Source organism: Schistocerca serialis, chromosome 7, assembly GCF_023864345.2.
Source record: "Schistocerca serialis cubense isolate TAMUIC-IGC-003099 chromosome 7, iqSchSeri2.2, whole genome shotgun sequence".
Taxonomy (NCBI): Eukaryota; Metazoa; Arthropoda; class Insecta; order Orthoptera; family Acrididae; genus Schistocerca; species Schistocerca serialis.
Window position 1 is genome coordinate 227,778,073 of NC_064644.1, and position 26,061 is coordinate 227,804,133.

A 26,061-nucleotide genomic window follows, 5' to 3' on the forward strand; every position below is an offset into this window, starting at 1 on the left:
TACTGGCTGCTGCTTTAAATTAATGGGGGGTCTCATTCATGGTCCTGTCAAAAGCAAAAAACTGTTGCATTGAGTACTGTAGAGGCCGAATATATGGCGCTATATTACACCACACAGGAAGCATTGTAGCTAAGACCATTAATATGTGAAGTAGAACCCAATTTAATCAAGGACCTATAATGATCTTCTGTGACAATAAAGGAGCCATTAACCTAGCTAAAAATGATGTCACTAGTGCTAGGACAAAACATACTGATATAAGCCACCATTTTATTCAGGACCACAGAGTGACAGAACATCGCCATGGTTGGTTGGTTGATTTAAAGGCGGGAGAAGGGACCAAACTACGAGGTCATCGGTCCCTTGTTCCTAATAAAACAATGCCACAAATTTGAGAATAAAATGGATGAAACATATAACACAAAACGGAAAGAAACAAAGCCACAAGAACGAAGGGAAGGCAATGAACACTAAAAAAAAAAGGACAAGAAAACAACTGAGAGACGCTAGAAACAGAAGAGAGTAAAACATGAGAGTAGATTACAGTGGCTGGCCAAGCACAAGAATAAAAAGGGAAAGCCAGCCACTCTGCAACACATTAAGGGGGGTAGGACGTCAAACGGACCGACTTGGAGCAGGAGAGGCACCACAGGATATTTTAATTTCCACTGTCTATACTTTTATAAATAAATTCATAAAACTTTGTCAGCATGACCAGGAAGGATTCACAATTCACACTCATAGCAGTGGAAGTTCGAAAACATAATGAAATTTTTATTTTTATTTTTTTTATTTTTTATTTTTCCGCGTACAAACCATACTTAAAGGTGTATGAAACTCTAGAATTTTCCAAATCTATTAAAAACTGTGGTAAAAATTGAGGTAATTAACTATAAAATTTGTGTTTTTTTGTAAACATGAAGTTTAAAATATAACAGTTCATTCATTTTTTCATAAATTAAATAAATTCTAGAGTTTCGTGCACCTGTAAGTATGGTATGTATGCTGCGCAAAATTCATCAAAGAATCTCTAATATGTGAAGAAAAGTGTACCTATAGCAACAAATGCTGCCTTTAGTAAGTGAAAAAAATGATGAAATTTGACATGTAAAAAAAATTACTTCCTTATGTTTTCGAACTTCCATTGCAATGAGTGTGAATCCTGAATCCTTCATCTACATCTACATTTATACTCCGCAAGCCACCCAACGGTGTGTGGCGGAGGGCACTTTACGTGCCACTGTCATTACCTCCCTTTCCTGTTCCAGTCGCGTATGGTTCGCGGGAAGAACGACGGTCTGAAAGCCTCCGTGCGCGCTCTAATCTCTCTAATTTTACATTCGTGATCTCCTCGGGAGGTGTAAGTAGGGGGAAGCAATATATTCGATACCTCATCCAGAAACGCACCCTCTCGAAACCTGGCGAGCAAGCTACATCGCGATGCAGAGCGCCTCTATTGCAGAGTCTGCCACTTGAGTTTATTAAACATCTCCGTAACGCTATCACGGTTACCAAATAACCCTGTGACGAAACGCGCCGCTCTTCTTTGGATCTTCTCTATCTCCTCCGTCAAACCGATCTGGTACGGATCCCACACTGATGAGCAATACTCAAGTATAGGTCGAACGAGTGTTTTGTAAGCCACCTCCTTTGTTGATGGACTACATTTTCTAAGCACTCTCCCAATGAATCTCAACCTGGTACCCGCCTTACCAACAATTAATTTTATATGATCATTCCACTTCAAATCGTTCCGCACGCATACTCCCAGATATTTTACAGAAGTAACTGCTACCAGTGTTTGTTCCACTATCATATAATCATACAATAAAGGATCCTTCTTTCTATGTATTCGCAATACATTACATTTGTCTATGTTAAGGGTCAGTTGCCACTCCCTGCACCAAGTGCCTATCTGCTGCAGATCTTCCTGCATTTCGCTACAATTTTCTAATGCTGCAACTTCTCTGTATACTACAGCATCATCCGCAAAAAGCCACATGGATCTTCCGACACTATCTACTAGGTCATTTATATATATTGTGAAAAGCAATGGTCCCATAACACTCCCCTGTGGCACGCCAGAGGTTACTTTAACGTCTGTAGACGTCTCTCCATTGATAACAACATGCTGTGTTCTGTTTGCTAAAAACTCTTCAATCCAGCCACACAGCTGGTCTGATATTCCGTAGGCTCTTACTTTGTTTATCAGGCAACAGTGCGGAACTGTATCTAACGCCTTCCGGAAGTCAAGAAAAATAGCATCTACCTGGGAGCCTGTATCTAATATTTTCAGGGTCTCATGAACAAATAAAGCGAGTTGGGTCTCACACGATCGCTGTTTCCGGAATCCATGTTGATTCCTACATAGTAGACTCTGGGTTTCCAAAAACGACATGATACTCGAGCAAAAAACATGTTCTAAAATTCTACAACAGATCAACGTCAGAGATATAGGTCTATAGTTTTGTGCATCTGCTCAACGACCCTTCTTGAAGACTGGGACTACCTGTGCTTTTTTCCAATCATTTGGAACCTTCCGTTCCTCTAGAGACTTGCGGTACACGGCTGTTAGAAGGGGGGCAAGTTCTTTCGCGTACTCTGTGTAGAATCGAATTGGTATCCCATCAGGTCCAGTGGACTTTCATCTATTGAATGATTCCAGTTGCTTTTCTATTCCTTGGACACTTATTTCGATGTCAGCCATTTTTTCGTTTGTGCGAGGATTTAGAGAAGGAACTGCAGTGCGGTCTTCCTCTGTGAAACAGCTTTGGAAAAACGTGTTTAGTATTTCAGCTTTACGCGTGTCATCCTCTGTTTCAATGCCATCATCATCCCAGAGTGTCTGGATATGCTGTTTCGAGCCACTTACTGATTTAACGTAAGACCAGAACTTCCGAGGATTTTCTGTCAAGTCGGTACATAGAATTTTACCTTTGAATTCACTGAACGCTTCACGCATAGCCCTCCTTACGCTAACTTTGACATCATTTAGCTTCTTTTTGTCTGAGAGGTTTTGGCTGCGTTTAAACTTGGAGTGAAGCTCTCTTTGCTTTCACAGTAGTTTCCTAACTTTGTTGTTGTACCACGGTGGGTTTTTCCCGGCCCTCATAGTTTTACTCGGCACGTACCTATCTAAAACGCATTTTACGATTGCCTTGAACTTTTTCCATAAACACTCAACACTGTCAGTGTCGGAACAGAAATTTTCGTTTTGATCTGTTAGGTAGTCTGAAATCTGCCTTCTATTACTCTTGCTAAACAGATAAACTTTCCTCCCTTTTTTTATATTCCCATTAACTTCCATATTCAGGGATGCTGCAACGGCCTTATGATCACTGATTCCCTGTTCTGCACATACAGAGTCGAAAAGTTCGGGTCTGTTTGTTATCAGTAGGTCCAAGATGTTATCTCCACGAGTCGGTTCTCTGTTTAATTGCTCGAGGTAATTTTCAGATAGTGCACTCAGTATAATGTCACTCGATGCTCTCTCCCTACCACCCGTCCTAAACATCTGAGTGTCCCAGTCTATATCTGGTAAATTGAAATCTCCACCTAAGACTATAACATGCTGAGAAAATTTATGTGAAATGTATTCCAAATTTTCTCTCAGTTGTTCTGCCACTAATGCTGCTGAGTCGGGAGGTCAGTAAAAGGAGCCAATTATTAACCTAGCTCGGTTGTTGAGTGTAACCTCCACCCATAATAATTCACAGGAACTATCCACTTCTACTTCTCTACAGGATAAACTACTACTAACAGCGACGAACACTCCACCACCGGTTGCATGCAATCTATCCTTTCTAAACACTGTCTGTACCTTTGTAAAAATTTCGGCAGAATTTATCTCAGGCTTCAGCCAGCTTTCTGTACCTATAACGATTTCAGCTTCAGTGCTTTCTATCAGCGCTTGAAGTTCCGGTAGTTCCTAGTGATGCTGACAAAGTTTTATGAATTTATTTGTAAAAGTATACACACTCGAAATTAAAATGTCCTGTGATGCCTCTCCTGATCCAAGTCGGCCCATTTGCGTCCTACCCCCCTTAAAACCTCCACCCTAAAAGAACTAGGGTGGAGGACACAGCACTGTCGCCCAATGCCGAACGCAGGGTGCCACAGAGCAGCTGAAAGTGGGCAGTCGAGCAAGAGGTGGACAACTGTCTTTTGGGAGCCACAGCTACACTGAGGTGGGTCCTCGTGACGGAGTAGGTAACCGTGCGTTAGCAACGTATAGCCAATGCAGAGTCGGCAGAGGACAACTGATACCCTGCGAGAGGCCTGCATGGAAGACTTCCACACATTCATAGTCTCCTTAATGACACGCAGTTTGTTGCGCGTGTTGTTATGCCATTCCGTCTCCCATAGCTGCAAAACCCTGCGGTGTAAGACAGAATGCAGGTCAGCTTCGGAGATGTCTATCTCCAGCAGTGGTATCTGCATGGCCTGTTTGGCCAACCTGTCGGCAAGTTCGTTGTCGGGGATTCCAACGTGTCCTGGGGTCCACACAAACACCGTGGAACAGCGGGACTGTTCAGGGGCATAGATGGACTCCTGAATGGACACTACCAGAGGGTGGCGAGGGTAGCACTGGTTGATAGCTTGTTGCTCAATGAGTCAGTACACAGGAGAAATGAGTCACCAGGGAATGAGCGGATGTACTAAAGAGCACGAAATATGGCCAACAGCTCTGCAGTGAAAACTCTGCAGCCAACTGGCAATGAGTGTTGCTCAATACATCTTCCATGAACATATGCGAAACCTACGTGACCGTCAGCCATTGAGCCATCGGTGTAAACCACTCCAGAGACCCAGAACACGTCAAGAATCGAGAGGAAGTGACAGCGGAGAGCGGTGGGGTTAACGAAGTCTTTAGGGCCATGCAAAAGGTCCAGACGAAGCTGCAGCCAAGACGTACATCATGGAGGCGTACGTGAACGAAGCACAAGTAGAGGTGGCAAAGGGAAGGACTCCAGTTCGGAGAGAAGGGACCACACGCAAGCTGCGATTGTTAGCCCCAATCTGAGCCGCAGACGCGGGAGATGGACTGCCGCAGGTGGGGAAAAGGAGATGGTAATTCAGATGCTCAGGGGAACTATGAATGTGTGCTGCGTAACTGGTGAACAGTTGCGCACGTCTGATCTGCAGTGGAAGGACACCAGCATCCACCAGTACGCTGGTAACTGGACTCGTCCTGAAAGCTCCTGTCGCTAATCGAACCCCACAGTGGTGCACAGAGTCGAGTAAATGCAATGCTGAAGGTGGTGAGAACCATAAACCACACTTCCATAATCAATTCGGGATTGGACAAGGGCTCTGCAGAGCTGCAGCAGCATACAGCGATCTGCACCTCACTTGGTGTTGCTCAGGCAACGGAGGGCATTGAGGTGCTGCCAGCACTGCTGCTTAAGCTGATGAAGATGAGGGAGCAAAGTCAATCAAGCATCGAAAACCAGTCCTAGGAATTGGTAAGTCTCCACTACAGTGAGTGGATTATCATTAAGGTAAAGTGTGGGTTCCAGATGAACAGTACGACGCCGACAGAAGTGCATGACACACGACTGCGGCTGAAAACTGGAAACCATGGGCTAGAGCCCATGACTGCGCCTTGCGGATGGCTCCCTGGAGGCACCGCTCAGCAACAACAATACTGGAGCAGCAGCACGAAATGCAGAAGTCGTCTGCATACAGAGAAGGTGAGACAGAGGGCCCGACAGCTGCTGCTAGACCATTAATGGCCACTAAAAATACACACACACTCAATATAGAGCCCTGCGACTCCATTCTCCTGGATATGGATGGAACTATGGGAGTCACCAACTTGGACACAGAAAGTACAGAGCAACAGGAAGTTTTGGATAAAAATTGGGAGTGCTCCCTGGAGACCCCACTCATACAATGTGGCAAGGATATGATGTCGGCAAGTTGTGTCGTATGCGTTACGTAAATAAAAAAAGACGGCAATCAGGTGTTGCCGTCCGGAAAAGACTGTTCGGATGGCAGACTTGATGGACACAAGGTTATCAGTGGTAGAGGGACCCTGGCGGAAGCCGTCCTGACATGGAGCCAGCAAGCCACATGACTCCAGAACCCAACCCAACCATCGACATACCATATGTTCCAGCAGCTTACAAAGAATGTTGGTGAGGCTGATGGCTATCCACATCAAGCGGGTTTTTACCGGGTCTGACACTGGAATGATGGTGCTCTCCCGCCTTGTGATGGAAAGACGCCATAGCTCCAGATCCAGTCGAAGAAGACGAGAAGATGTTGCTTGTAGTCAGATGAGAGATGTTTAATCATCTGGCTGTGGATGCCATCAGGCCCAGGAGCTGTGTCGGGGCAATGTGCAAAGGCACTGAGGAGCTCCCACTCTGTAAATGGGGAGTTATAGGATTCACAGCAGCGTGTAGTGAATGAGAGGATGTTCCCTTCCAGCCACCGTTTGAGTGTGCGAAAGGCTGGGGGTAATTTTCCGACGCAGAGGCTCGAGCAAAGTGCTTGGCAATCATGTTTGCGTCGGTACATAACTCGCCATTTATGGTAACACCAGGGACAGCTGTTGGGGCCTGGTATCCAAAAAGACGTTTAAACTTTGACCAGACTTGGGAAGGTGGCGTGTGGCACCCAATGGTGGAGACGTATCTCTCCCAACACTCCTTCTGTTGTTTAATAAGGTAGCGGACACGCGCAAGGAGCCGTTTAAAGGCTATAAGGTGCTCCAGGGAAGGAAGCTGCTTATCCCGCTGTAGAGCTTGCTGACGATCCTGAATTGCTACAGCGACTTCTGGCGATCACCAAGGGACTGCCTTACACCTCGGGCACCCTAAAGAGTGAGGCATCGCGTTTTCTGCCGCAGAAACAATTGTGCTAGTCACCTGTTCAACCATCACATCGATGTTACCATGTGGGGGAGATTCAGTGATAACAGCAAAGGTGCAAGTTCCCCAGTCCGCCTTGTTCAAAGCCCATCTGGGCAGGCGTCCGCGCACCTGACAGGAAGATAGGGAAGTGATCACTACCACACAGGTCGTCATGTGCTCTCCAGTGGATAGATGGGAGAAGTCCTGGGCTGCAAATTGATAAATCAATGGCCGACTAACTACCATGAGCCACACTGAAATGTGTGGCGGCCCCAGCATTTAAGAGGCAGAGGTCGAGTTGCGACAGTAATGGTACCACCTCACAAGGGGTTATGGGCATAAAAAATTCCCAGAAGTAGGAAAGGTTTAGGGAGTTGGTCAATCAGTGCAGCTAATACATTCAGGGGTACTGCACCATCTGGAGGATGATATACATTGCAGACAGTTATTTTCTGTGTCGTCATTCTGACAGCTACAGCTTCAAGAGGGGTTTGAAGGGGCACAAGTTCACCACAGACTGAGTTTAGGACATAAACACAAACTCCACCTGACACTCAATTATAGTCGCTACGGTTCCTGTAATATCCCTTATAGCTGCGGAGGGCAGGGGTCCGCATTGCTGGGAACCAGGTTTCCTGGAGGGCAATGCAGATAGCAGGTGTAAAGCTTAACAGTTGCCGTAGCTCAGCCAGGCGGTGGAAAAAACCGCCACAATTCCACTGGAGTATGACTTCGTGAGACTGGGAAGGCATGGAACATTCAATGAGGCAGTTTATGCCTCAGAGTCACTTACTGCCACCTATTTATTGCCTGAGCAGTCTATATCAATTTGTGTCTGAGGGTCTGGCGAGATCTAGGTCCTCAGCGGACACCAAAATTTTCATCCCATCCTCAGCCATAGAGCTTGTAGGTAGCGGTGGTGTGGGTGCCACCGCAGTTTCCTTAGTCTTAGGGGTTTTCTTCTTGGATTTCTTTCGCTGCTCCTTGGGTTTACCTGGCTAGGAGGACTTCACTGGCTCAGTCTCCGGGACTGAGGATGAGTGTGAAGCCCTACGACCAGCTGCTTTTGGGCTCTTCAGCCACTAGTGGGTGTCGTCTTTCGCACTAGAAGAAACCTGGGAAGCGAGTGACCCAAAGGATGCCTTCCTAGCGAGAGAAGCTGAAGAAGATTTACGCTTCTCCAGCTTAGGAGTAAGGATGAATGTCCCCGATGGTTGGGGGGGGGGGGGGGGGGGGGGTTGCTCCTGAAGTAGGTGGTGCAGGAGCAACAGGGAGGGAAATGCCCCCCACCATCAAGGAGGCAGGTGTAGTCTTCCGGCTCTGAGAAGTAACCTCGGTTGGTGGAGCTGATTGTGCCACACCTGTTGTAGCGGTGGCGTAAGACGATGACATATGCACAGGATGCAAGGGTTCACATTTTCTCTTAGCCTCAATGTAGGTCAGTCTGTCCAGGGTCTTGTACTCTACGATTTTCCTTTCTTTCTGGAGAATACTGCAGTCGGGCGAGCAAGACGAATGGTGCTCTCCGCAGTTGACACAGATGGGAGGTGGGGCACATGGAGTATTGGGATGTGATGGGCGTCCACAATCTCGGCATGTGATGCTGGAAGTACAGCAGGAAGACATATGGCCGAACTACCAGCACTTAAAACACTGCATCACGGGAGGGATATATGGCTTTACATCACACCGGTAGACCACCACCTTTACCTCCTCAGGGAATGTATCACCCTCAAAGGTCAAGATGAGGGCACCGGTGGCGACCTGATTATCCTTCGGATCCCGGTGGACATGCCAGACAAAATGTACACCTCGCTGCTTTAAATTGGCACGCAGCTCATCGTCTGACTGCAGAAGGAGATCTCTGTGAAATATGATACCCTGGATCATATTTAAGCTCTTATGGGGCATGATGGTTATAGAAATATCCCCCAGCTTGTCACAAGCGAGTAACTCCCATGACTGGGTGGAGGATGCTGTTTTGATCAAAACTGACCCAGATCTCATGTTGGACAAGCTCTCCACCTCCCCGAACTTGTCCTCTAAATGCTCAACAAAAAACTGAGGCTTCATCGTCACGAAAGATTCCCCATCAACTCTCGAACATACAAGGTACCGGGGCAAATAAGATCCGCTGCCATCCTTAGCCTGACGTTCCCCCCATGGTGTGGCCAGGGAGGGGAACGATTTGGGGTCATACTTCTGTGCGTTGAATTGAGCTCATGATCGCTTAGAGACTGCTGGTGTTTCACCACCAGTAAGAGATGATGGACTATGCTTCATCACATGTCATCCGCCTTGTTGCCACCCACTCTGACCCACACCTGGGAGGATGGCCATTGCCGGGAGTCCCGAAGCTCCAGGGGGATGGGCATCTACCCCTTGGCATACGTGGGGAGTTAACGGTGCAGGAATCAGCAGAGTGATCCCTGTGTGGTCACAGGCTACAACCAACAGGATACATGGCGGCCCTACCACAACGGACTGGCTACTATGCTGGATATCAGGTGCAAAGAAATCCATGGTCATCATTGACGCAGAAATCAACATGGCACAGTGCATGGTGGAAAACGCATCCAGGAACCAGGAAGGTGTCCTCGCCCAAGAGATGGAGAATGGGCAGGACTGCAATGCGACGACGATAAAGTGAGCTAAAGATCTCAATGCACAATGGACACGATGCACCTTGTAAGGTGCCCTTCCCCTTGGCTCGCTCTTCGGGAAAATTTAGAAGAATGGAGGTCAAACCCCACAGGGGATCATCACATAAAGGTCGAAATGCGTGAAACTCCTTTTAGTTGCCTCGTACGACAGGCAGGAATACCTTGGGCCTGTTCTAACCCCCGGACCTGCAGGGGGCAAGTGAACATCGCCATTGACTACCTGCGCACAGAAGACATGTTGGCTGACCTTCTAATAAAACCCTTGGACAAAGAGAAGTTTGAAAAGATTGTGGGGCTGTCTGGTTTATCTTGTGAAGGCAAACCACTAAATACAAGTTCAAAGGGGGGGGGGGGGGGGGGGGTGTTGGAATTGTGTGAACAATATATTTCGTGAGAGACAGCGGCAAAATGCATCATGTGGAATATAATAGACCTCTCTGGTGCTATTGTACGCTCTGAGTTTGTGTGTGTGTGTGTAATATAATGTTGCTTGATTGTTGTGTTCATTGTATTTTACCTGGAACTGCAAATATGGTTAATGGCACTAAATGTCTTTTACTCACTATTACTTATTCAACTGTGTCAACTCTAATAATCGCAACTTGGTTGTTTTCAACTCTTTCAGCAGCTTTTGAATGCCGAAGATGCCCATTTCTATGTCCTCCTTGTGGTGGTCAAACAGAGGTATGATCCTACATCTACATGAGTGACTTTTTTAATGTGACATTCAGCTTTACTTTTCTGTCTTCTACTGCCACACCAGACTAGGCTATAAGTGGTTAAATAGAAGCTTTCAACCCAGTTAGTGATCAGAATTTACTAGGATTCCCGGCACAATCTTTTGCTACTGTATGATGGTGAAAGTAATATGCTTCACGCATCAATTTTTGTATAGATGTATGAATTTATACTTATTTTTGCCTGTTGATGAAACTGAAGTTTTTTTAAATTTTTATATATTTATTTTTAAACGAAGAGTGCACGATCTGGACATGCCAGACAAAATGTACACCTCGCTGCTTTAAATTGGCACGCAGCTCATCGTCCGACTGCAGAAGGAGATCTCTGTGAAATATGATACCCTGGATCATATTTAAGCTCTTATGGGGCATGATGGTTATAGAAATATCCCCCAGCTTGTCACAAGCGAGTAACTCCCATGACTGGGTGGAGGATGCTGTTTTGATCAAAACTGACCCAGATCTCATGTTGGACAAGCTCTCCACCTCCCCGAACTTGTCCTCTAAATGCTCAACAAAAAACTGAGGCTTCATCGTCACGAAAGATTCCCCATCAACTCTCGAACATACAAGGTACCGGGGCAAATAAGATCCGCTGCCATCCTTAGCCTGACGTTCCCCCCATGGTGTGGCCAGGGAGGGGAACGATTTGGGGTCATACTTCTGTGCGTTGAATTGAGCTCATGATCGCTTAGAGACTGCTGGTGTTTCACCACCAGTAAGAGATGATGGACTATGCTTCATCACATGTCATCCGCCTTGTTGCCACCCACTCTGACCCACACCTGGGAGGATGGCCATTGCCGGGAGTCCCGAAGCTCCAGGGGGATGGGCATCTACCCCTTGGCATACGTGGGGAGTTAACGGTGCAGGAATCAGCAGAGTGATCCCTGTGTGGTCACAGGCTACAACCAACAGGATACATGGCGGCCCTACCACAACGGACTGGCTACTATGCTGGATATCAGGTGCAAAGAAATCCATGGTCATCATTGACGCAGAAATCAACATGGCACAGTGCATGGTGGAAAACGCATCCAGGAACCAGGAAGGTGTCCTCGCCCAAGAGATGGAGAATGGGCAGGACTGCAATGCGACGACGATAAAGTGAGCTAAAGATCTCAATGCACAATGGACACGATGCACCTTGTAAGGTGCCCTTCCCCAATTGGCTCGCTCTTCGGGAAAATTTAGAAGAATGGAGGTCAAACCCCACAGGGGATCATCACATAAAGGTCGAAATGCGTGAAACTCCTTTTAGTTGCCTCGTACGACAGGCAGGAATACCTTGGGCCTGTTCTAACCCCCGGACCTGCAGGGGGCAAGTGAACATCGCCATTGACTACCTGCGCACAGAAGACATGTTGGCTGACCTTCTAATAAAACCCTTGGACAAAGAGAAGTTTGAAAAGATTGTGGGGCTGTCTGGTTTATCTTGTGAAGGCAAACCACTAAATACAAGTTCAAAGGGGGGGGGGGGGGGTGTTGGAATTGTGTGAACAATATATTTCGTGAGAGACAGCGGCAAAATGCATCATGTGGAATATAATAGACCTCTCTGGTGCTATTGTACGCTCTGAGTTTGTGTGTGTGTGTAATATAATGTTGCTTGATTGTTGTGTTCATTGTATTTTACCTGGAACTGCAAATATGGTTAATGGCACTAAATGTCTTTTACTCACTATTACTTATTCAACTGTGTCAACTCTAATAATCGCAACTTGGTTGTTTTCAACTCTTTCAGCAGCTTTTGAATGCCGAAGATGCCCATTTCTATGTCCTCCTTGTGGTGGTCAAACAGAGGTATGATCCTACATCTACATGAGTGACTTTTTTAATGTGACATTCAGCTTTACTTTTCTGTCTTCTACTGCCACACCAGACTAGGCTATAAGTGGTTAAATAGAAGCTTTCAACCCAGTTAGTGATCAGAATTTACTAGGATTCCCGGCACAATCTTTTGCTACTGTATGATGGTGAAAGTAATATGCTTCACGCATCAATTTTTGTATAGATGTATGAATTTATACTTATTTTTGCCTGTTGATGAAACTGAAGTTTTTTTAAATTTTTATATATTTATTTTTAAACGAAGAGTGCACGATCTGGGTTCTCTCTGCATTTTCTACCTTTTGTTATTAAACCATGGCAGGTCTTTTCCAGCTGCAAACCCAGAATCTTTGCCTTTTGAAGACAAATGTTGTACTGACTAAGATATCTATGCATGACTCACAATGTCAGCACATATTCTGTTTAAACTTTGCCCATAACTACTCTATGTCCATCATCTTGGAAGCAAATGAAGTCCACTGATTGTCTAAGCAGGATGCTAACAACTGCTTATCTCCTCTTTCCAGTAGAAAACTCTGCTAGCAATTTGATGGATTAATTAACTTTAGTACCCATTGTTATGATGACATTGTGATCATTAACTACATACGGGTTGTAAAGAGAGCTTTCAGGGACAACATTCAGGATTACTTTGCAGGAATATCTGTCCATACCGAATACAACAAATTCATAGACATCCCAGTCTATAATCAGTGGGTTAGTCTTCTCTGCCTAATATTGCATGATCAGAACTGAACATAGACTTTCTTTAAATATATCTACAACTGCTATAGTGGAATTGGGTGGCCCATAAAAACATTCAATACTTAATTTGAATTCACCTAGCTCAGTTACCCGTGTGTAGATAACTTCTCAGCCAGATTCAATTTCAACCTTGAAAAACATAATATTTTTGTTGATCACAATGAACAACACTCCCTCTTCCATGGTATCTAACCTGTCTTTCTAACATATATTCCAGGCCTCCCTAAATATTTCTGAGCTTTCTAATTCAGGTTTCATCTAGCACTCAATTCCAAGAAAAATTTGAGTGAAACAGCTTTCTGAGAGGGTGGTAAATTCAGGTGCTCTGGCAATTTACTGTTAAAATATTGACATTCAAAATGTTTCTACTTTGTAGATTGCTATATCCGCAAGTAGCCGGATATCTGTGTGCATGTCAGAGCTCTGTAAAGAAATACAACAAGTCGCCAGGTGGGAGAGCCACCTGGGAGAGCCACCTGGGGAAGAATAACCCAAGTTAACGGTAGGTATGTGAAACGCAACAGGCGGACTGTGGACAAAACAATAGACCAAGACATGGACAAACAAATTAGATGACATCAAGGCGCTAAGCAAAGTCTTTGCCACAACAATGATGACGACCCAGAACAGCGGTGAGAATAATCCAAGGGGCGATCAAAGAGAATAACTAGGTGACAAGCAAGGTAGATGTGAAGCAGCACTAGTACGTTTAAGATAGATCTGACAATATCAAGCACAAGCAGTGAGCTGACCAGCTACATGCTGGACAGCTACCTATATACCGGTCATGTGGAACACAATAGCCTTTTGTATTCATGTGGCACGAGATGGAGGCAGTGTCGGCATATGAGTGGCCACAGTGCCCCATATCGCTCATCTAAGTCCACTTCCTCTGGCGGGATTTTAGCCTCCGCAGTGCCCGATACACAACAAGATTTTGCTCTCAGCATATCGGCTGGCATGTGTTCATCATAGAATCTCTAATAACTATGGCCCAGCCTAAAAATCTCCCACACGCACTCACCCCCCACCCCCTCCCGCTCCAATACTATTAGGATGAGAGTGAAATCCAGTCAACATCATTAACATGACATATGTTATTTAAAATGATTGCTTAATGTTCACTGCAAACAATCCTACCACCTATTCTTGCCTGTATGATAAATTATTAAATACAATGCAGGCTTTCATGATCAGTACTCACATGCTGTGATTGTAGTTGAACAGAGATTGGGCCATGGCCTAAGGTATGTTTCTGTCCCATTGTTCTGTCTTCTAATGCTAGTCACATCCTCAGAGGTTATAGAGACTTTGTTGCTTGCAAATCATGCAGTGGGACCAAGGAACCAACAATTTTGATTCTCTGATATTGCAGTTTTATCAAAGTCCAATCATCACCACATTAGGACATACAGACAAGCCATAGAAATTCCAAACCACAGAAACTACTTCAACAAAAAAAAGGAGAATGACTAAAATTAGTGAAGGGGTGAGCCTTGAGCTGAATAAAGAAAACAGCATCAACTGCTCGGCAGAACAAGCTCCATAACACACCTCAATGTGACTGTGTTCTTAAGCAGCGGTTGAATGACATCACAACCCAACCATTGCACAGTTGCATACAAACAGTTTGGCCTTCCATGCTTGTCTGTGTTTGAGTAACAACTAACAAAGTCTTTATAGTCTCTGCAGCTGTTTCCAGCATTAGGAGATGCAACATTATGTGCAGAAACATGGCTTAGACCTCGGCCTAAAGCCTATACATCTGAAACCAACAAAAAAGTAAATAATCGTCGTGAATATCTGCATTATATGTTTTGAGGTTTGTGACCCTCATACTCATGTAGATAGAGTGGTTTAAGACTTTTTTTGTGCTGCAGATGTGCTGAGTAGTATAGGGAAAGCTACAAAAAGCAAGGCCTGGTGCTACTAAATGGTTCAACGATTCTATTATGCCCCTACTCTAATGTGGAAATGTGTGTGACTATTATATATGAAGTGCATATGACACAGTCAATTGTGTAAAACTGGTGATAGTGATGAGAAAATCTCTGCTTGTTATGTGTGCAAGAAGGAAAAGGGTGCAAGTTTGAGGAGATTAGTGGCACAGAAGAAGCAATGTAAAAGCTGCGCACAATAATATTAATAGTATCATTCTGTATCCATCCATAGCTCATATTTTGTCATCCACTCTTGGTTTTCTAGAGAAGACTGTCAATGCAACATGATCAAAACTTTATTTGTGTTTTGAAAAAACATAATTCCAGATGGTGTGTAGTCCATGAAATGGTCCTACAGATTGTTCTGGAATGTATCTGTTTACTTGCGTTTAACATTAAATGCTCGTATTAAGTTTTTATGTAGTTGTATGTGGCTTGAGGGTTCTCAATAGCGCTTTTACAGTGTTCAGTCCCTACTTATATTCATCTCTGTTTGATCTGTTATATACCTGCACGACATACAGAAGAATTATTGCTATACTTGGTTTATTAATTTCACATAACGGTCATTCTTATAAAATAAACGGAAATACGGAAGCGTTCGATCCCACCCGTCTGCTTTGACCCATGACGTCACAAATATGGCGGAAACAAGGAAATACGGAAGCGTCCGATCCCGCCCGTCTGCTTTGACCCATGACGTCACAAATATGGCGGAAACAAAAACAAACACACACACTTTCCACAAGAAGCCTAATCACACTAACCGGACAAGCGCGGGAAATGGGGTGTTTTGGGTGGGGGCAAACTAAATATAAACAAATTTAGACGCCTTGCGTGTAAGTGAAGACAGCCATGCATGAATACCCACCCACCTCCCCAGGGGTCGTAACCCCTGCAACCCATAGAAGATAAAGATGCTTCAGTAGCTGATTAGTGTTTTTTGTCTTTAAAAAACAAAAAATCTCACGGGATAGAACTAACAGATCAGAAAGATAAATATAATAAACTAAAACAGAAATTGGAGGAAACAGATAATTAAAATAAGTAATAAGTGTTTTTAAATTTAAAAAAAAATCTCACGAGATAGAACGAACAGATCAGAAAATTAAATAAAATAAGATAAAACAGAACAGGAGACAGCCACACTCCAACCAAACTCCGCGCCGTCATGACGTCACACACGACAACACCCTTACGTCACGGGTCAAAGCCGACGCGTGGGATCGGACGCTTCTGTCGACCCGGAAACAAAAACAAACACATACACTTTCCACAAGAAGCCTAATGACACTAACGGGACAAGCGCGGGAAATGGGGTGTTTTGGGTGGGGGGCAAACTAAATATAAACAAATTTAGACGCCTTGCGTAGCTACAACGTGTAAGTGAAGACAGCCATGCATGAATACCCACCCACCTCCCCAGGGGTCGTAACCCCTACAACCCATAGAAGATAAGATGCTTCAGTAGCTGATTAGTGTTTTTTGTCTTAAAAAAAAAAAAATCTCACGCGATAGAACAAACAGATCAGAAAGATAAATATAATAAACTAAAACAGAAATTCGTGGAAACATAATTAAAATAAGTAATAAGTGTTTTTAAATTTAAAAAAAAATTTCACGAGATAGAACGAACAGATCAGAAAAGTAAATAAAATAAGATAAAACGGAACTGGAGACAGCCACACTCAAACCAAACTCCGCGCCGTCATGATGTCACACACGACAACACCCTTACGTCACGGGTCAAAGCCGACGCGTTGGATCGGACGCTTCACACTAAAAAAGCAAACATACAAGAATGGTCCAAACTCTGTCACTGCCGTCCTCGTCAAGTACTATTACTTCCAGAACTGGAAAAAAACCAAGTAAGGTATATATATCGGTGTGGCCCGAGGGTTAAACAAATGGAATTTCCAAAGTAAAGGTCCATTTTTACTGTAATGCTCTTTCTGCTGACGCTGTATGCGTATCAATGATTATGACTGATATAAAAGCCTTCTTTGAATAATAGGATACACCAAAGTCAATGCAAAAGCAAGTACAACGTGAGAATTTGGCTCCTGCTGTAGCAACTATCCATTAACTTAATTCCTGCTAAAAAATACATCATCTGTAACGAGCAGTGTCAGTCACATTACATTGTCACCGAATACCTACAGTAACTATTCTTCCTTTGTACCCTGCTCAACATATCACACCGTACTTATTTCAATAACAAATATCACGGGGCAAAAACAATACGTTTCCTGTTCACACTTTGACAGATCATTAACATGGCAGTAAACACGTCTTCCATTAGCATATGGTTCTAGTAAAGCATCTATTCCACTCCCCTTTACAAATGAAATTTAGTTTCAGCACAATGACGCTTTGTAGGAAAAGGGGGCACCTTACCTCCAAAAAATTTTTTGTTATTCTAATTTCAGGACTAATTCCCTTATTCATTTTCTCTAAATCTCAGTCTTTAAACGTTTCAAATCAAAACACTACCACAACACTGTCTCTGGAATCACCAATGATATCAGTAATCTCTGGCAGCAATTTAGTGCTAGATCTTTGCCAAAGTTTGCAACAGAATTCATCGACTTCGGCGGCAACTTCTATATTTTATACTATCAAGCTCGATAATATCTTTACAGTGCATCAGCAAGTTCTACATCTTAGAAGAATGCGGACTGCCTGTTTTGTTCAGTTCTAACGAGCTATGATGTAGTGCTTCACTTGTCATTTAGTGACCCATTGTGTTTCGTCGATCACGTTAAAGGGCATTTCACACAGACCGTCACGACACATCAAGCCATTCCGAGTCACATAAAAACATTCCATAATGGATTTCAAATGCCGGCATTCAAACTGTCCGAGAACGGACCATAGTAACAGACCTGTGTTGATCGGGAAGAAAGTTTTGAGGGTGTCATCGTCTGCTAACATCGGAAGTTAACACAGTTTTGCCGCGGTCACTCTTGTAGTAGTGGATTTTCTGCTTTTGTTTCTTCGTAACATTTATTTCATACTTATGCGTTGCTATCGTGGCAAACAGCAAATATTCCATGAAGGCCTATTCACACTGGCCGCCACGTCACGACATGGCCCCGTCACGTCGAGGTGTATTCACGTTGTCCGTCACCTCACGTCAGTTCACTTCACCCAGTACCAAAGGGTAAAAATGATATTATAAGTTACCATCCCTGATACAAAAAGTCAGAGTACAGCGTCAGATATGAGGAGATAACAACGATAAACTTCGTTAATGGCCAAACAAACTTCTTAACTTATGTTTTTGGTCAACTTTATGTGGTAAATTGTTGAGTAGTGTAACATCAGTTCCAAACATCGACATATAATTGGTGTCGAAAATAGATGCCTAAAATTACATCAAGCAACATTTTTAAGGGACTAAATAGCGTCAGTTTTCGTTATCCATTAAGTTTTTTCTTTCGTAAGTAATACAATAATATCAGAAACAGTTGTATTTTTCTCCTTCGTTACAGCTGACATTTTCACTTAAAAAGTTATTTGATGAAAATTATTTCCTCAACTTGCGTTCTTATTTGTTTACAGTGTATAGTTCTAAAGGTTAAGGGTGATGAAGATGGCGAATAATCACACAACTCAGATTGAATGTAGGACACTTTTATTATCAATCAAAGCGTGCACAAGGCAAGAATCCAAACTTCGCAAAACCATACGCCAGACTGTCAGAGAGTTTCTGCCTGGCGTTCCGGTCGACCCCCAGCGATGCTATTTGTCAATTCCATCTTCCCACAGAGCACCCTCCCACCCCCTTAGTGTGGAGCACTGTTAGGATCGCTGTGTGGAGTGACATGGTGGTGGGACTGCAAGAAGACAGATTGGTCTTCCAGGTGGATTGCCATCTGCAGTGGTGAGGTCATCGAATGGTGGTCTATCCAGATGGCATTCAGGTGGTAATCATGAAGGTGGTGGGCTTGTGGTGGGGCACCTGTACTGCGAGTGTGTGGTGGCGTCTGGGGATCTCAGCACAGACAGTGTGCCATCAGGGCTGTTTGGCGCCAGCTATGTTGAGAGACTTGTGAAGGTATCTTTGCTGCAAATGTTGGATGTGAGGGTGGGCAGTATCAATGTCATGTGGCAATTTGATGGACACCATGCAATGGAGCTTTCTGCAATCTGGCAATCGGTGTGCTGACTGTCGATGAGTTGTTCTGATGTTCCTCGAGACGGAAGTCACAGATGTACAGCAGTAAGTAGGAATTTGTCAATAAATTGCTGATGGGAGGGTTGCCACATGTCAGAGCTGGAGGTACTTGGCATGTGTTGTCATCCGATGAAACATCTTCTAGTGTCCACACTGGTTTGAGTTAGCTGACAGACATGGTTGTAGATTTTCCATTTAATAATATGTGGGAAGTTCGATAAACTTTTCGGACCACTTTTTGGGGGTCTGAGTAGGGGATGTAGGGCAGGTCATACTGTGTTATCTTATAATGTATCATCTAACTATGTGAAGCCTGTTGTAGGCTCATGCTTAAAATTGTGGAATTCGCTGAACAAGAGCTAAAAGACCCCAAATGAGAAAGAAAACCAGATTAGACTGTTTTAACTTATAGTTTTATAAAATGTAAAATTTGCTTTGTATCTCCATAAAAGTTCCACAACAAAGCATAATTATTGTGAGACAATATGTTACATTGTAGACAGTTGCACGTTAGGGCATGTTATTACATGAAGTCTTATGATCTCTAAATTGCATTATTTGATCTACTTTTCCATGAAAACTAATGAAGTTATTACACCAAAAGTAATTTCTCAATAATATACAAAAGTTATTGTGTCATGGAGATGATAAATGGATCAACTGCATTGTATCACAGCTGTACCTATAGCTGTAAGAATACAGTTGAAAATAAAAGAAAAATTAAGTTTTGTCCTTCTAATTAAGCATTGCTGAAAAGAACAGTTCATTACTTTAAAATCTAGGTGACATGGTCAAGAAAGAAGAGATATAACGTTGTGGCAATGAAAAGCAGTCAGAAGAATTTCCCTTTCTCGCGAAATAGACTCACTGTGCAAGAGCTTGGTAAGATAATATAAGAAACATTACACAACTTTCCGAAATACGCAGATTCCAAAATGTCTCAGGGGTCAATTGTAGTGATTTTTGTAACATACATCTAGCTTTTCGAGTCCAGTGACACCACTGTATCATTACCTATACTGATAATACAGTCCAGTGGTGACCATGACAGGATCTGCATGAAATTCTAATCATTTTCTTTTTATTCGAATCACAAAAGAAATTTTACTTCACAAGCACATACATTTTGTGAATATAATTTTTCGCAAAGGGTTAAATGTACATTTGCATTTGCCATTTATTCTCCATTTCATGAAAAAACTTTCATATATACATGTCACAAGAAGAACTGGAATATAAATAATTGAAGAACATAACAAGACATTTACAGGCAATGATTATTTGTGAACGCATTTGTCTTTGGAATACTTGAGTAAAAATTTAGTCAATAATATCTGAATGGGGGAAGGATAGGATCCACCTTGAATCAACAAACACATTAGGAAGTTGCTGAGAAAGCAGAGAATTTTGCACAGTCGTTTTAAACGTAGTCACTGCCCTGCTGACAAACAGAAATTATGCGAAATGAAAGCAGCTGTCAAATACCAATGAGAGATTCTTTTAACGAATTTGAAATCAATATTTAATCTGCAGATTCTAAAAAGAACCCAAAAAAGTTTTGGTCATACGTAAAATCTATGAATGCTACAAATAATTCAATACCTTCACTTGCTGACAGTATGGATAATGTAATGGATGATGATAAACAAAAGGCCAATATTCTAAACCTAGCTTTCAAAAAACTGAGCTTGTCACGGTGGCCGTGCAGTTCTAGGTGCTTCAGTCCGGAACAGCGGGACTGCTACGGTTGCAGGTTCGAATCCTGCCTCGGGCATGGATGTGTGTGATGTCCTTAGGTTGGTTAGGTTTAAGTAGTTCTAAGTTCTAGGGGACTGATGACCTAAGATGTTAAGTCCCATAGTGCTCAGAGCCATTTGAACCATTTTTCACTGAGTGAGATGGTGTAGTGGTTAGACACTGGACTTGCATTCAGGAGGACGACGATTCAATCCCGTATCCGGCCATCCTGATTTAGGTTTTCCGTGATTTCCCTAAATCGCTCCAGGCAAATGCCGGGATGGTTTCTTTCAAAGGGCACGGCCGACTTCCTTCCCCGTCCTTCCCTAATCCGATGAGACTGATGACCTCGATATCTGGTCTCCTTCCCCAAAACAACCCAACCCAACCCCAACCACTTTTCAAAAACTTGTTTATGGTAGAGGACTGCAGCACCATTACCCCTTTCAATTATTGAACAAACACAAGGATCGCTGACATAGTGTTTAGTGTATCTGGGACTGTAAACCAGTTAAGATCCTTAGATACCAGGAAGGCATCTGGTCCAGACGGTATCCCCACAAGACTTTATGTTGACTATGCTACAAATATAGCACCATTCTTATCCATCATCTATCAGAGATCATTGGAACAGTGCAAAGTTCCACGGGACTGGAAAGAGGTCCAGGACATAGCAATCTACAAAAAAGGTAGAAAATCGGATGCACATAATTACCAGCCAATTTCACTGACATCGATTTGTTGTAGACTCACGGAACATATTTTGTGTTCAGACGTAATGACCTTTCTAGACCCTGAGAAGCTCATCCGCAGAAACCAGCACAGTTTTAGAAAACAGCAGTCATGCGAGACACAGCTGGCTCTCTTTGTGCATGATATACAACAGGCTCTAGATACCAGCTCCCAGGTTGATGCCATATTCCTCAACTTTCGAAAGGTGTTCGATTCAGCTCCGCACTGTCACTTGCTTCAAAAGGTGCGCGCTTATGTTCTATCCGATGACATACACGGTTGGGTAGAAAGTTTTCTAACACATAGAGAGCAGTATGTCGTCCTGAATGGTGAGACTTCAAGAGAAACAAGCGTAACATCAAGTATGCCCTGGGAATGTAACATCATAGATTAAGGGTCGACCTGCGACAGCAATCGCACAACTTGAGTATGGGCCGCTGGATCGACGCCACGAGCGCTAATAGTGCATTGCGATCGCAGGCGCGCGTGTTGCGTACGGGCCGCGAGGTGCCGCCACGAGCGCAACCGTATATAAGTGCCGACGGAGTTCGGCCAGCACTCATTTTATTGGCATCTCATTTTTGCCTATTCTCTTATTTGCTTAGTTGCTTAGCTCTTATTAGTTTATGGCTCATGTTATTTTGCTCTTTCATCCACTCTGATTGTTTTGATTTACTCCCAACTGAGAAGGGCTCATTTTGGCATTTCACTTTTGCAAATTTCTCATTTTGCTAATAATACGCTCCTTAGCTTTTTACAGTTGAATTGATTAACGTAGTCTCATGTACTGTTAGTTCATTTCAGCCTGTTCATATTTTGATGTTCTTTAAATACTGTAATAATTATCGGAAGCATTTCTTGCCTTAAACTTGTGTAAAGTATTCTCGATGTAGGATTTGTTCTGTGACACAGGTGTAAGGTTTTGAATATAAATTACATACGAAACTGTGCTTTAAAAGGAATTCATTTTTTTCAGTTTGTACTACATCAGATGACAATTTTGTGATATGAGAAATTTGAGGGGCGAACTCATGGAAATAGTCTTAAGTGACCCCTTTAAAAATAAAAAATTTGTCTGACACTGAAAGACTTGACACTGTAGGCACAAAAAATTTAATATATATAAGTCACACTGGAGGCACCAGAGAGACTTCGCTTAAGCCTATTTCTAAAGTAAGTTCACAATTTATTCATCAAAATAGGAGTTATATGTATCTCTATTTTTCTGGTAAAAACTGGCATTCTGCTAATCTATGTCTGTTCTCTTTTTCATGTAAACGAGTGTATGAGCAATTGTAATTATAAATGGATTCTTCAAAATCGATGGTTCAGCTGGTTAAACGAGGTATTTGGTGAGCAACATAATTTATTTTGTCCTAGTGGTTTATCTACCTGTAGAACACCCAAGTGTAGTGAATAGTTTCCAACCGATACTTAGTGAACAATTTTCCTTTCCTACAGTACGTAGTGTAGCGGGTAGTGCTGTAGATAAGTGGAACCATGGCCAACTGTGATCAAAACAGGCCACCGTGTAAGCGTGAGGGACATGCGTCCCTGAACATTTATCCATATTAAGTGTGACGACTAGCCTAAGATTTGAAATTGACGTATGTGATCATGGATTTAAAGGAAGTAGGTGAAGTACAATTGGAGACTAGTGAGACTGAGGAATTAGAAGTTGCTGAAAATCTTCCCAGTATACAAAAGCAATTACGAATCATGACGAGTACCATCTCTGCTATATTTTTTTCAAGTAACTGAGATGAATAAAAAACAGGAAGCCATGTCGATACGACTAGATGACAGTCATAAAAATCAGGAAGCTGTGTCGATACGAGTAGGTGAGATACATAAGTCAGGAATCAGTGTCGACACAATTGGCGAAATGTCTCGTAAGATAGCGCAAATTTCTAAAAATCAAACACAAATGGCTCATGAAATAATAAATCTCAGACGCAAACATGAGGACGCGGTCAGAAACTTAAATTCGGATGTAAAACAGTTAAAGGAAATCAAGGCGCTCTCGAGGTCATAGTAAATCAATTGTCTACGACACTCGACGAATTGTCATTAAAACATACTGAAATATCTGTAGAAATAGATTCTCGGGTAAAGGATGCTGTAAATTCCATTTTAAAAGAACAAGAAAGACAATCGATAGATCCAACTGCTCAGATTTCTGAAGTAAAAATGCAAATTACTCAGGAATTATCTCAATGGCGAAGGGGAGTAAATGAGCAATTAAACAAATTTAGTAATGAACTTACCGATATTAAAGAGGTAGTCAAGAGTGATGTTTCCACGCTGAGACGTGGAGTAGATACTAGTACACAAAAGCGGGGGCAAGCCACCAAAGTAAATTCTGAGGTAACTCGGGAACAGGAAGCATATTCATTACTGGGGGCTACGACACCTTATGTAAATGTCATTATGGAGGAAAACATTATCAAACACAGGAGGGGTCAGTCACTCTCACCTGACATGAGTGGGGTGCATCCAGTAGTATTTATTCGTTCTTTTCGTGGCATGTTACCAACAAAATGGACGAAATTACAAAAGATGCTTTACGTAAGTGGATTCATGTTAAATGATGTGGCTTTGTGGGCCACTGAAGTCACTGAAAAATGTTCCACATATGACTAGTTTGAAAACAGGTTTCTGGCGAAATATTGGTCTTTAAGGGTACAGCAACGACGTCGTGAGGCTGTATTGAACGCCGAGCAGTTTAGTTATAGCAAAGGAACGCTCTGAAAGTATTGCGAGAAGTATCTGAGTAAAACGAAATACTGGGACGAGCCAATTTCGCATAAAGATTTGTTGTGCATTCTTAAGAGTAAGATGCCTATTGATATACGCGAAAAATTAATTCGCGCCCCAGACGCCCATCCTAGATGCAATTGATTTGATGCAGGAGGATGTGCGGGCAAGATCTCTAAATCAGTCAGTCGTGGAGGAACGGAAATATTCAGCGTCGCGAGCCGACTGGCAGAGAACCCAGCCTGGCGTACCAAAGCCAAGACAATAACAACGCGCACGGCTACGGTAGAACAGGCCCGTGGGAACGAGGTACTGCGCATAGGAGGCAGGAACGTAGGTTCACTCCAGGATACTACAATAACGAAACGACAAAAAACAGAAATCAAGGGAGACAGAATACCCACACACAAAATCCGATAAATCAAAACTGGTGACAGCATCCGCCGCAAATAGTAATCGATGAAGTAAATGATACCAACATGCGGCCGATATCTCAGCCAGCGGAAAACATTACCGCCGCATTAAGTCCCGAAGTGCAGGCGGGTGTGCGAGATAGGGACGGTTCTGATTTAAGATTAAAAATGTTAAGGTACAATGATGGCACTGATATGAGAAATGAATTGTATAACGAGGACACTAAATACAACACTAATCATCCTGCCTTTAAAATATAAATCGAAGGTATTTCAGTGAATGCAATATTTGATACTGGGTCTGATATTGCGGTTAGCAATTGTATGGTTTTGGGAGCGATTGGAGGGAGAAGTAGAAGCGTGAAAATAAAAGCCCAATTAGAAATAGAATTTGGAAATATAGCGACTGAATGCACGTTCCTCATAATTGATGTGCTGATAAGACTGTATTTTATGGTTTTATTTTTTGCAAGAAAAGGATGCAAAGATAGACTTTTCTAACGGGATATGTGAGTTGAAGGTCAAACAGAAAATCGTCTCTCTAAAATTACTGAGGATAACCGACACACGTGGAATGTTTTGCCCAGGTAATAAAACTACAGGTTCAGGGAATCACGTTCAAGAAATAAAATCTGACCGACATGAACAAATGTTAAAAATCTCTGAATCTGCTCAGCTGTTCTCAGAGGAGTGTTCTCTATTGTTTAAGGTTCTCGTGAAATACGAACGAGTATTCGAAGAAAAACCTGGTGTGAATAGGGGATATGAATATAAGATGAATGTCATACCACATAAAACCTTTTGTCATAGTTCCTACCAAGTACCATGGACAAAAAGAAACGCAGTTAGTAATGAAATTCAAAAGATGCTTGCATGGAACATAATAGAACCATCGGACAGTCCCTATTCGAGCCCCTTACTTGCTGTAGACAAACAAAATGGACAAGTACGACTAGTTCTCGATGCAGGAGAAATCAATAAAATTATAATACCGGTGAGAACAAGGCCCGAGAGTATAGACGAATTGATAGAGATATCATGGCGTAAAATATTTTTCTAGCCTCTATCTCAGAGGGTCCTACTGGAAAATTCCTATTGCGGCACAATCTGGGAAATATGCAGCCTTCATTCATGCAGTAAGAAGTTATCAGTTCAGTTATACCATTCGGTTTAAATATAAGCTCAGGTGTCTTTATTGTGGCACTTGCTGAAGCATTGGGTCCCGAACTTGTAAGATATCACGTTTGTAGACATTTTAATCGCCACAAATAGTTGGGAGGAACATATGGAAATACTGGAGAATGTATTAAATACGTTTTTGCATACTGATATTACAGCTAATTTGTGTAAATCGAAGTTTGCACTATAGAAAATTAAATTTTTGGGCCATATGATTGATTTGTATGGTATCTTCTCAGATAGTGAAACATTGAATGCCATAGCG

General features: G+C 42.9%; 1 protein-coding gene across 1 annotated transcript in view; it reads right to left on the reverse strand.

The window, feature by feature from the left end:
• Nucleotides 1-17,331, reverse strand: part of LOC126412601 (ufm1-specific protease 2) — a 74,709-nt gene extending 57,378 nt beyond the window's left edge. The window contains exon 1 of the mRNA XM_050082268.1: nt 17,196-17,331. Within this exon, the coding sequence (XP_049938225.1) occupies nt 17,196-17,246 (51 nt within the window). The 5' untranslated portion in view covers nt 17,247-17,331. The remainder of the gene's footprint in view (nt 1-17,195) is intronic.
• Between the last annotated feature and the right edge of the window lie 8,730 nt (nt 17,332-26,061).